Source organism: Gavialis gangeticus, unplaced genomic scaffold (genome assembly GCF_001723915.1).
Source record: "Gavialis gangeticus isolate Ggan-Ray unplaced genomic scaffold, GavGan_comp1, whole genome shotgun sequence".
Taxonomy (NCBI): Eukaryota; Metazoa; Chordata; order Crocodylia; family Gavialidae; genus Gavialis; species Gavialis gangeticus.
The window spans coordinates 78,032,639-78,045,017 of NW_017729025.1; the positions used below are offsets into that span (position 1 = coordinate 78,032,639).

Sequence of the window (12,379 nt, forward strand, 5' to 3'; positions counted from 1 at the left end):
TCTCCCAGGGATTAAGATTCACTAGTGAGGAAATCTAGGCAGAGATCTGCTGGCCTTTTTCCATGGAAATCCAATTTCACTATTTTAATCTCCAAAGTCTCTCTTTTTAAACCTCCCACAAGGAGTGGTAATGAATGGAAACGGCCACCTTTGTTATTTTGTTCATTTATTAAGCCTAATTTCTGACAATTTTGGTCCATTAATTTCCAATTACATCTTTTTGTTGTTTATCAACATTGCATTCCATCGTATTTAAAGCACTTTTTGTTTGAATTGTCCAATCTTTTGGTCACATTTTCATATATTTGTTGTCATTGTCTGTTTAACCAGTTTGTGAATTGTCACCTGCTTCCTTTTATTAGCATATATGGCATATATTTTGGTGCAAAGTTTTGACAGCACATATACTGTTTTATGCTTTAGTATTCTGACACAGATACATTCATCTCTGATCTCATCACCAGAGATTTCTTCACTGCACAATTAGCCCAGTTGATTGGCACACAGGTCTGTGCAACTGTGTTAGCTGAAGCTGGTTACAAGCTTTCCAGAAGAAGAGTGTATTAATGAGCCCTCACTGTTTCTGCAGTCAAGTGGGGGGGGAGGGTGTGCGTGCACGTGTGTGTGTGCATGTGTGTGCATGTAGCGCACGCCTGATGGCATTTTCCCTCTCCCTTTATGCTGAGACACTCTAAGATTGTTTCCCAGGCAACTGTATCAATCATGGGAAAACTTTTCTGTCCTTCAAGGGGGTTTAGGAGAATGGTATGGGAGGACTTCCAACACTTTAGTCATTTGCCTGAATCTTCATTTCAAAGTGGGCAGGTTCCATCCGATAGCCCTTGATGGATAAACTTAGATAAGGCTCCAAACCCATGTCAGAATTTTTTTTGGACGGTAAAAGGGACTGGGCTAAGAGCCCTGGTTAACCACAGAGATGATTTCTGAGGATACATCTACTTAGGGACTGAAACCACAAGGCCCTCAGGAAAACTAAGACAAATCAACTCCAGATGTGAAGCTGGTGCATTAAGACCCATGTGCATGTTCTCATTCCAAGGTAAAATGTCCATAATTCACTGTAACATGATCCCTTACATTAATTACATGGCCACAGTTGATTCATTTTCATTTTTCCTATATAAACCCTGCATTGTTTTGTCCTACAGAGAAACAGACAATTCAACTTAATATCCATCAGTACTGCAACTAGGTGTGGACAAGCGGGGCACCAGGTCCAGATGACAGTTTAAGACTTTCCCCAGAAGCATCCCTCACCCCTATGGAGTCTGGGACCTGGCAGCAAGGGAAACCCCTTGGCATTGCTCTTGCACCAGCAGCTGGGTATGAGGACACCTTGTTACTGCTGTTACAAAAGCAACATCTGCAGTGAGAAGACCACACTGTGAGAAGTAGCAGTAGCAGAAGCAGCAACAGGGAATTGTTTTTGAGTCCTCGGCATAGGTAAGATTCCTATGCACACACAGCCCCACTCTCAGAGCCTGCAGCCCGCACTGTGCTCTCCCTGCCTGCACCACCTCCCACTCTCAGAATCACACCATCCAGCGCTCTTTCCTCCCCCCCACAACTTCACCCTCAGGGTTTACCCTGGTCACAAACGCTACTTCTTACAGCTCTGAAATCCAGGTTTTTTCTTCCCCTTGCTTCTTTTTCTTTCTTTGAACATTAAAAAAAATGTTGTAGCATAAGCACATGAATTATATTAACCTAACACCTGTTCTATTCCTATGCATCCCCTGCTGCCTTGACATGCTGCAGTTTCTTTGCTGAAAATTAATTTGCATGGAAGTTATCATCAGTTTTCTAATATTTTCAAGAAATTCCATTTTAAAATCAAGAAAAAGTTTGCCAAAGATTAATTTGCAAGCTTCTTTAAAGGAAAACTCCTAAGTACTACGAAAATATTTTAATGACTACAGCGATGTATTATTTAAAAAATTGCTTAAAAAGGAAGCAACCAGGCAGATCTTCTGGTGATAGAGAGAAAAATTACATAAGTACAGAAGCATTCATATGCACAAGATACTAGAATTTTTCAGATACTTTTAAATCCTTTTATTAACACTTTTAAAGCTGATTAATTGAAAAGTCATATAACTTTTTAATAATAACATTTTTGAAGGCAGTACAATAACACTGCATTGCACACTCATAGTCAAAAGAAAAACCCTGGGCATGTCCAAATGAGCACGGACATTTGGTTGCCTGGGGGCAAGTAGTGGCGGTGCACCTTGAGGGTCTTACCTGGGGTCTCAGGGCTGCAGTAGTGGTGATTCTGCCACATAGAGCCTGGCCAGCAGCCAGAGCATGGCTCCAGGCGGCCCAGCTCCACTTCTGAGCGGCATGCTCTGCTTGTGTGTGTGCCCTTACAGCATGGAGAACATCTAAATGTGTGGTATGTGGCACCACAGACGTGTTTGCAGCAACACATACCGCAAAGCTGCACTCGTCTGGATGCAGCCCCTTTGTTTAAATTATGTCAAATCTGAATACCATCACAACCAAACCTAGCAGATCTTAATTAAAGCTAGTGGTTTGTTCCTAACTCAGAATAATGTTAAGAAGGACATCATGAATTCTGTAAAAAAACCCAAGTCTTAATATGAAGGAATAATGTCTCACAAAATTTCATTTAAAAATTACAAGAAAACAAGAAGTGTGTGAATACTCATATAAAGATTTTTTATTACAATTCAAAACTTGCCGGATGCATTTTGTTTTAAAATTGATACAATTGTTCCTGAAGTTTCAACTAGGAGAAAAATTTTATAGCATTGTAAACCCACACTATAAGACTTTCTAATAGGAAGGCTGACAAGACCATTAACTGTGGCTGGTGTAATAAAAATAAGGAATAGCTTATGTTATATACAGTTCATAGTCCCAAACCCTGTTACTTTGGACCTGGCAGCTGTTGGCTGCATCCCCAGTTGTCCAAATGTGGCCAGCAGTTTCTGTGTTGGGGCTCCAGGCAGGGAGGGATGCAGGGCACAGGGCATGCTACAACTGTGGACCGCATTCATGCTTCTGCACTCGGAGCCTGGTGGGTTGGGGCATGCTAAAACTTCAGGCAGGTGGACTCTGGCCATGTGGGGAGGGGGTGGCATATGCTAAAGCTTCAAGAGGGTTCAGGCTTCCACACTGGTCACAGCCCCAGGAGGGAGGGAAGGAGGGACACAGAGCAGGGGGGACACAGATGTGGCCTTTGACAGGTCACCAAAACTCATTAAGTGGCCTGCCAGCCCAAATAATTGCCCACCCCTGCTCTAAGGTGCAATCCTGCTCTGTTTTCTGCCTGACTCAAGCAACCACTGGTGTGATATGCATCTTTTAACTATACCTACAACATACATACCAATAGGTGCTACTGCGGACTTTGGCAAAATTCATGAAAATATAAACCTGTGTATTTGTAAACTTGTTGCAACCATACTCACATAAAAACAACTTTTCAGAATTGCATGCATATCATGGCCCTCTATGGATGGAATATGAGACTTTCGTATCAGTCCTCTTTAATGTCAAATTTTTTCTTGCTGGGAGTTCCATTTTCATTAGCGCATGTATAGGACCTACTTAAATCAAGGAGGCAGATGGCCGATTTCGTGGGTAGATCACAGGGCTGGCAGGTATTTTTGTGAGCCTATCATGGTGCCCTCCCACACCTCTGATTGGCTGAGGCCTTGCTGCTGATTAATGGAGTGGGATGGAGTCAGACAACAGGCAGTCCTCTCAGCCAATCATCAGCAAGGGGCATGGGGCAGCAGCCATCTTGGCTGCTCCCCTTTGTACCAGCAGCCCCCCTTTCCCCTTCTACGCTAGCCATGAGGACTACTGGCTCCCACTGGGGAGGCAGCATTTTAGTTTTAGTATGTTTTTCTTTTTCTCCTCAGATTTTGCAGACATTACCCAATTTCGCAATTTCTGCAAAATCCACAAAATCGTGAACTGACTAGGTCCTTACAAATGTACTACATTACAAATGGATAACTGTCAGGACTATAGGTCCAACCCTGCCAGCCTGTAGAGAGGCAGGACTGAATTCAGAAACAGGAACATTTAGGAAGAGCTATAAAACAGTCCATTCATAATGAATCTGGAATTCACATGGACTAGCTGTGAATAGTCTGTTGTTTAATCTTCTGTTCCAGTTAATAGAATAGTAAACAAACCAAAGACTTTGTCTTCAGGCAGGAGATTACAAAAATGTAATAAATATTTATTACTTACCCATGCCTCTCTAGTCCTTTGAAAGTGATCATTTAAATAGTTACACCTACCCCTTATTGTACTTACGTGGTAAAAAAGTTCAAAGTAAAAATGAATGGAAACCCCTAGATTAAAAAATTTCTTACTTTTGGGAGGAATTCAGAATCAAAAACCACACCCAGCTCTGAAAAACATCACCTGACTCTGATTTTGCCATGAGTTGAGCCAGAACAATGGACTCAAATGCTCCTTACCAACAGGAAATTCAAACACTTTTCCAAATTTTGAAGTTAGTTCCAGAGTTTCTAAAAGAATTAATCATAGAAAACAATTTTGCTACCGACAGTGATCCTACTGATTCCAATAAGCAAAGAGATAGCAAATAGATTTTTTACAAGTGTCATTGATGACATCCCTTTAAAATGTAGTTGTGTTATTTATAATTCATCTTTATGACAAGGACAAGCCTTTGTGGTACATTGGCCATAGTCACTGGGCTTGACCATCATCCATGCAAACTTGCACATATGGTCTTTGTTGCAGTCCTTTTGCCAGTATATAACATTCTTGCGATTTAGATTTGCTCCAGCACAAGCATCGTACCACCAGCCTCCACCTGGAATGCCATTGTACTCTAGTTTAGCACAATTCTGAAAATAATTATCATTGTCTCTGTCTTTGGTTGTGAATTTCTGGTTGTCATGGAGATAAGCTTCTGTGTCCTGCGTCAGAGCATCCACAGCATTACCTTTGTATAGACCAACCCTTATCCTGTATTGAGACTCTTCATTTTCAATGTAGAATGGGTCATACTCTCCCCATTTGATTTCAGCATTTAGGTCTACAAGTTTGACTCTAAGTGTATATGGCCTTGAGCTGCTGGTTAACTGATGCATGTATTCATTCCCTAACCAGTAATTGTCATGAACTGAGCCAAAACCATATTTGTAATCCTCCCAAGTCCTATCAAAATCCACAGTACTATTGGCTGTAATGTGCTGGATTACTGTCCAGCCACCATCTTGCATATTACAGTAGACAACAATAGGATCTTTCATTGGCTGAATGACATAAAGACCATCTTTGGAGTTTCTTTCAGAGCGTTGAAAAATCTCATAACAATCCCTTGGATATTCTAAATAGAGAAAAGAAAGGTATGTTTCAAATAATTCTTTGCTTAATTAGTAATTTCTAAATAGTTGACTGCACCCTCCAGAATGTATGAATGTTTGTTCCATCGATATGTGACCAGAACATACTGAGCGCATCTACGTGAGATGCTAGGGCAACATAGCACTGGCAAGCACAAACTGTGACACCTATGCTACTGCGCATTAGCAATGAGTTCCTACTGCACCCTAGGATCAGAAATGACCCATGCACTGCTGGGATTGTGCAGTAACAGCTGTTACTGCACAGTCATTTAGTACTTACTTTAGCAAGTACTAAATAACTGTGCAGTAACTACTGCGCAGTTAGGGGCACATGCAGATGTGCCCACTGTGGCCATATACTGATGTCAGACAACAGCAAAATGTGGCCCTTTCTTCCTTATATTTGGTACCATCACTCTGACCAGAAGTTAGCAAGAAATCAGTACTATAAAACCGGAAAACAAATGGAAATATATTTCTTTTTTCTTCGTCTCATGTATCACAATCTTCAGGCTGATGGGTTATTTATGTAGTGGGAAAACTTGAGCAGAATTAAAGCAGTAGAAAGGCCTTGGGTGTACACCGAGGTGTATTTTCAGTGTAAGTTTTTGTTATAAATCATTCATGGAGCCATAAAAAGACCTTTGATTACACTCATACTGTTTTCAAGCAGTTCTAAGAACCAAGGCATAATCTTTGAGCTAACTCTGGGACTGCTAAAAAGCCAGCATTGATATATATATATAATCAATTCCTCTTTTGTCAAGATAAGCATTATTTAGTGTCTATTTCATTATATGGTGACTCAGTCATGAATTGAAACTGTACTGTACTTCACTGCTCTGCTATTTTTCTATGAATAATAGTGAAAGGAAACCCATTACATTATTTAATATTTATATTATATTCAGTGAAATACTTAACAAATTGACAATCTGTATGAGAAAAATGCCTACGGATCACTAGTAATTGACTACAACAGTTCCAGGGTTTTCAGTCCTTCACTGGCTTTTTACTATGCAGTTTTGACAATGATTGATAGGAATTAGGGTGCAGTGTATAGAACTGAATTGGTTACTATGAAATTGAGTATTCTACTTCTGGGAAACTAAGCTAGTTCAAGTGAGCTGTGTTTTCATGTTCAGGAGAGCCACACATGTTTTTCAGACTCTTAAACAGAAAAAATCTTACCACAGCAAAAATGTTAAGGTTGCAGTTTAAAAAGGCTTTCCTGTTGCCAAAGTCTCTACAGATATATGTCCTTGACAATCCTAGTATAGCATATAGCTACGGTCCTTGTTTCAGATAAGTTTATGGAAGAGAGTTCATATAGCTTGTTTGGTGGTACTGACACTTTCTTATCTCTGCTGGAAATATCTCACTTAATACATGCAGGGTTGCATTTGCCTTTTTCCTAGCAGCAGCATCTTCCTGTAGTCAGTTTGTATGTCTAAGTCTCTCCTCTCTTCTACCATTTCCAGCTGATGAGACCCTAGTTTATAGCAGAAAATCTTTTTATTAGTCCTTAAGTGCAGGACCTGGTACTTTGTGCTATCACATTTTATTTGATTTTTATGACTTCACTCCTCCAGGTCCTGATATTACAGTCCTCCTTTTTGTTGACAGTGCCTCCCAGATTTCATTGAACTACTCCTACATTTTAACCAAAGTAATTTAACTGAAATATTTTGTGACTGCTCCATGACAGAGTGTACTCAAGTCTACTGGATACAGCATTAGGCTGGGAGTTGAGGATGCAGGTTTAAATCCTCCTACCAGAGGAGGAAACTGAAATGGCCTCGTGACCTGCTGAAGACAAGGCAGATGGAGGAATTCCTAGTTTGTAGATCTTGATGGAGCTCTGATGTGAAGTTTCTCAGCACTGTTAAGACTTAGGCAGTTCTAGTCATACATAGAGGCAGACAGTTAAACAACCAGAGAATGTCACAGACAAAAACATTGTTTTCTACAAACTTGCAGTGTCTCTAGGATTAATTAGCAGCTGATTAGGGGTTTTGAGACTCTAAGTTAAGACTTGGCACATCAATTACATTTATTTGGCCTTAAGTGCCTGTGGGACAGATCCAGTCCACCAGGTAATTCCATCCAGCCCACAGGGCCTCTTCATAAGCTGTCTGTAAGCCCCGGCCCTGGGCTGCCCCTCTACAAGCCAGTACCTTCATGTAGGAAGTGCAGCTATGGTTGCCAAAGGACCACTGCCCTTCCCCCCCCACCCAGGGCCTGATCCACCCCTAGCCCCGAGCTAGGGACACTAGAGACAAGGAGCCTCTGCCTGGCAGAGGCTTTTGCTTGGCCGCCTCATGCCTGTTTCCAACCTCCCTGCCTGTGAACCTGGAAATGCAGGTATGGCCTCACTGGGCCAGGACCAGGGGTGAAAGGGGGCTGGGAGCATGGGGTGTGCTATGTGGTTGTCCCACATGCTAAAGGAGTTTAGGAGCTGTGCACTGTGGGTCTGGATGGGGCTGGCCCTGCACCCTGCCACCATGTGTGGCTGGGGACTGGGGTGGGAGTGCGGGGACCTGTGCACTGTGGGGCCAGGCAGGGATGGCTCTGCTCACTGCCACTACATGCAGATCCAGGGACTTGCACACTCCAGGGACTCTGAGGACCCCCCTATACACACACCCACACCCTCCCACACACTCCACCCCCACCATAACCCCCCACACCATCCCACAGCCCTCACAAACACTCCCACACCCCCCCTCCCCACCATACCCCCAAATATACCCACACCCTCCCACATCCTGCACATACAGTCCCACCTCCCACCCCCACCTTACATACAGCCACATACTCTGGATCCACACCCCACCAAACACAATACACTAGATTAATACTGCATTTTGAGCAAGTATGCAATCGCCTCTAGCTACACTATGCAAACACACATAAATCAGGACAAAAATATTTTAAAAATAAAATTAAAATAAGTTATAGTAGATATTTGATTTTTTTTAGTATATGATTTTTTTTCTAGTATCAAGGTGACAGCCCTCCTCTTCTCAAAAGAGGTACTTCTGGGGCAAGGGGAGGGACTTCCAGTGGCAAAGATCAGGGGTTAGGGGCGGGACTTCTGGTTGCAAGATGGTGACCAGGGGGTGGGGCACCTGTTAAGGGGCAGGGCTACCCTTGAGGCCCTCGACAGCTCACCAAAACTTGTTAAGTGGCCCTCCAGCTGAAATAATGGTCCACCCCTGGCCTAAATACTTTAATGACTCAAGTCCTCAGATACTACAGGTGACGGAAAATCACACGGTAAAGCCTTATAAAATAAAATAGCACATGTACCTCCCCCTACACACTTTTCTTCTGAGTACCTTTCTCATTGTTGTTACCCAGTCTCTCGTAGCCTCTTTGAGGGAGAAGGTGGGCATTAGCAAGCTCCACAGCCTCTTCAGCACTTGTCAACACATCACATTTAGAGAGGAATAGAAGAATAAATCCCAGTGAACTTTTCAGCTTCATCTTTTCTCTCAGTCAGTCCCTCTGCAGAAATACACACCAAAAATACAACACAGACTGGCATTTAAAATTAAAAGATTTATTACTCGCAGAAAGAAACTCTTGGAGGATAAAAAGAAGCACCTGCTTTCAACATATCCAGTCTCTGCCAAAATTAGCTTTTCCCCTCTCACACTCTCCCCTTTCTTAATGCATCAGATTGCATTTCTGATGGATGATGTTTCTGATGTGTAGCACTGTGTCCTGTCATTGTGTCTCATCTTGTTTCTTTGTACCGGATCAGTCAAGGTGACATAACACAATTTTGTATGTGATAAAAACTGATAGAAAATAATGTAATGGCAAAGTTTCAATTTAAAAAGCACAGCTCACATTTATCAGATCTGATGCTTGTTATTTCCCTGAACCAGATTTGTAATGAAACTGGGGCCCAGAAGTAAGAACTAGAACATGCAAAATACTAGCTTCTCAAACTATCTACAGATGAAACTACTAGACAGCATAGTTTACTAACTATTGCGATTGCCATGGGGCATCCTAGAGTTTACTTTCATGCAGCTGCAATACTGTTTCTATAAATTTCCATTCTCATCTGTAGATAACAGTTCAGATTGGTTGAGGGCAGGTAAAGAAAATCAGCCCACAATAAAAAAAGTAAAAGCACACCACTTCAGCCAAGCCTTCCCTAAAGAAAACTACAAGGATTTATTGCAGACAGTTAAATATGTTTAATTAAAATTGAATTACTTATTCCCCTCTCCTTAGATTATGGGTCCTATATTAACAATTGTCAAACAGCATGAAGGACTAGAGAGCTCGGTCTTATTATTGAACTAAAAGCTATGGTCCTCACATAGGCAAATACCCACTAACTTCAACAGGAGTTCCTACTTCAACAGAAGTTCCTACTTCAATAGCAGCTTTGATTGAATATGGGTAACAAAAGTTTCCCATACTCACGAAGGATAAATTTACTGCAGCTGAACTCAGTCAGTGGCTGGGCCCCCCATTAAAAGCTCTAATGAAGGCAAAACATAGGAGTTCTAGAAGCCTTTCTGATCAGTGCAAGCGTGCCAAATTTCTTTTCTTTCCAGAAGCAGGATAGGCTCCCCATAGTCCATCACCATTCTCTTTAGATTAGGCGCAGACATTACACTTTTTCCCAGCATAAGTGCTGAGAAACTGATCTAAACCTGTAACAGTACAGAAGATTGGCACATACAGACTGGTTTAAAAATGGCAGAACCGGGTCTAAGGTAGACCTAGATCAGTGTGTACTCAATTAATTTAGGTTAGACTAGGGAATCAAACTTCTGTACCAGATCCCCCATCAATTCATGTTAGGTCACTGTCCACCAGTATCCGAGGCACCTTTGCACCCCCTCACTAACTCCCCCTCGCAGGGAGTTGTGCTATCACTTGCCCCATGCTCAGCTGCTCCAGCTGAGTGCTCAGCTGGCCCTGCCCGTAGTCTCTTAGAGCCAAGTCAATACAGTGGCTGATGATGATGGAGTCAGGGGGAAGGGGTGCTTGGCCATGCCCTGCAGCCCAGTTGGGCTCCCTGGGGCAGTGCCCACTCATGGAGCATAGGGGCCCCTGGGTGGGTGGGTGTGTGGGAGCCCACCCAGGGACCACCTTGACCCCTCTGAGTGACCACAGCCACAGGGAGCATAACTGGGCTGCAGGGGATAGGTGAGCATGTATGTCTCCAGTGCTTGACTATAGATGACATGTCAGTGGCTAACGATGACAAGGGGAGAGGGAGGAAGGGGTGCTTGGCTGTGCCCTGCAGTCTGGTCATGCTGCCTGGGGCTGTGCCCACTCACAGGTGTATAAGAGTCCCAAGGTGGGTGTGCAGGAGCCCACTGAGACCCCCCCCATACCCTACATGACTGGGACCAGGGAGCACAGCCAGGCTGCAGGGGATGGGTGAACTGTCTGCAGTCAACAGATGCCTGTGGTGGATGATGATGGGGGAGAGAGGACATGCTCCTCCATATCCAATCAGGAGCCAATCAGGGGTGGCCCAGCTAATCGGTTGCACTTGGGTGTGCTCAGCAATCTCCGGCAGCCTGGGGAGCCCATTGGGAGATATGCAGGAGTACCCCCAACCTGCCAGCCTTGGCCAGTGCAGGCAGCCTGTGTGCCCCTCCCACCAAAAGGCAAACTTGTGGTCTGTTCACTCCCAAACTAACCTAAACCATTTACAAAAAGCCATGTAAGTTTGATTGATTCACCCCAGGCTTTTTGAACATCTATACTTAGCAGTAATGTTTAAAGCAGAAGCAGAACCTGATAAGTGAGATTCAGAGAATGCTTTTAGATTCCAAAGTGGAAAATTATTGACCACGTTTTTAAAAAAGTGCATAAAATAAATCAATGCTATAAAATTCAGGCCTGCAAAATGAATTATTTTTAATAGATCAATAAATTGTATACTTGTCATACAGAGTCAGAGTAAAATGTATAATTTTCCACTCTGTTCCAAACTACTCACCATTGTGCTGATTGACTATTACCAATACAATATCCTATTATATGTGGAAGGAACTGTCTGAAGTCAATTGTTTGACATCAGTGTCTTAATGAACTGGAAAATTACCTCCGGCAAAACTCAACCCTTAAGAAACTAAAAGCAGGCAGCTCCATGGTATGTTCATTTTCCACTGTCATGCATCCCTTTCCCTGAAAGTTTTCTTCTGTCTTTAAATTAAAAATTAGTTTAATCAAAACCCACAGCCCAAACACCCCGGTGACTGGAAAACTCAGACAGAGATCCAAATTTTGCCTTTGGCCCTATACCTATCATGAACTCAGCCAAACTCCTAGTTCCAAGTGCTTCTTATTCATTTCTCCAGCTTTTGAATGTTAATCTTTTATTTCCTTCCCATATTTACAGTGCACACTGGGACTATTTACTGGCCCTGTTCAAATCTTGGAGAAAGCTTTTTATTATGAATTATTAAGAAAAGATCTAGAGAAAAGAACACCAGGCAGGCAGCTTACCTCTTCCTTCAGGCAGCTTGCTTCTCCCTTCAAGTGAATCTTGAAAAATAAATAAAGCACACAAATAAATGAGCTAATTCTTTGGAACTGTACTTTGCCTGCTGCTGAAGTCCAGGTGAACAACTCCACCTCAGCTCCATATCACAAAGTTGGAAGGCAAGCAAAAGTGCCTCTTCCTGATCTTGCTCTGAGTGGACTGGTGGACTTTATTCTGACATATCACACTTACAAGTATGCATGTGTGAACTATAATGTACAAAGTTCCACAATAAGATTTGAAACATCACTGTCTTTAATAAATTGAAATCTTTGTAATTAGTGAGTGTATGCAGTGATGGAGAACAGTAGACACTTGGGATTCAATTCAGCAAAGCATTTAAGTGCTTAACTATAAGCACTGAAGCACCAGATAGCAAAGCACTTAGAGATGTTACATTTAACAGAACCACAGAATCCTAGAAAATTAGGGTTTCATAGTTTCATAGTTTCTAGGGTCGGAAGGG

The 12,379-nt window shown here is 42.5% G+C and overlaps 1 protein-coding gene across 2 annotated transcripts; it reads right to left on the reverse strand.

Annotated features, from left to right (window-relative positions):
* Window positions 1–4,613: 4,613 nt before the first annotated feature.
* Window positions 4,614–12,045, reverse strand: LOC109298720 (fibrinogen-like protein 1-like protein). Of its 2 annotated transcripts, XM_019518968.1 has the most exons (3): window positions 11,877–12,045; window positions 8,726–8,894; window positions 4,614–5,365 (listed from the first exon to the last, which is right to left on the reverse strand). In XM_019518968.1, the coding sequence occupies exons 2-3, from the start codon at window positions 8,871–8,873 to the stop codon at window positions 4,668–4,670; spliced, it is 846 nt and encodes a 281-aa protein (XP_019374513.1). In that variant the 5' UTR covers window positions 8,874–8,894; window positions 11,877–12,045; the 3' UTR covers window positions 4,614–4,667. The 2 variants fall into 2 exon arrangements, with proteins under 2 accessions (XP_019374513.1, XP_019374514.1); XM_019518969.1 differs by lacking the exon at window positions 11,877–12,045 and having other exon boundaries at window positions 8,726–9,980.
* Window positions 12,046–12,379: the final 334 nt, after the last annotated feature.

What these genes read in the sequence shown, in the direction of transcription:
- LOC109298720 (XM_019518968.1), bottom strand. Translation starts at nt 8,873, where the DNA reads ATGAAGCTGAAAAGTTCACTGGGATTTATTCTTCTATTCCTCTCTAAA. An exon ending in GGGTAACAACAATGAGAAAG is followed by an intron (nt 5,366 to 8,725) that starts GTACTCAGAAGA and finishes TTCTCTATTTAG; the next exon opens with AATATCCAAGGGATTGTTAT.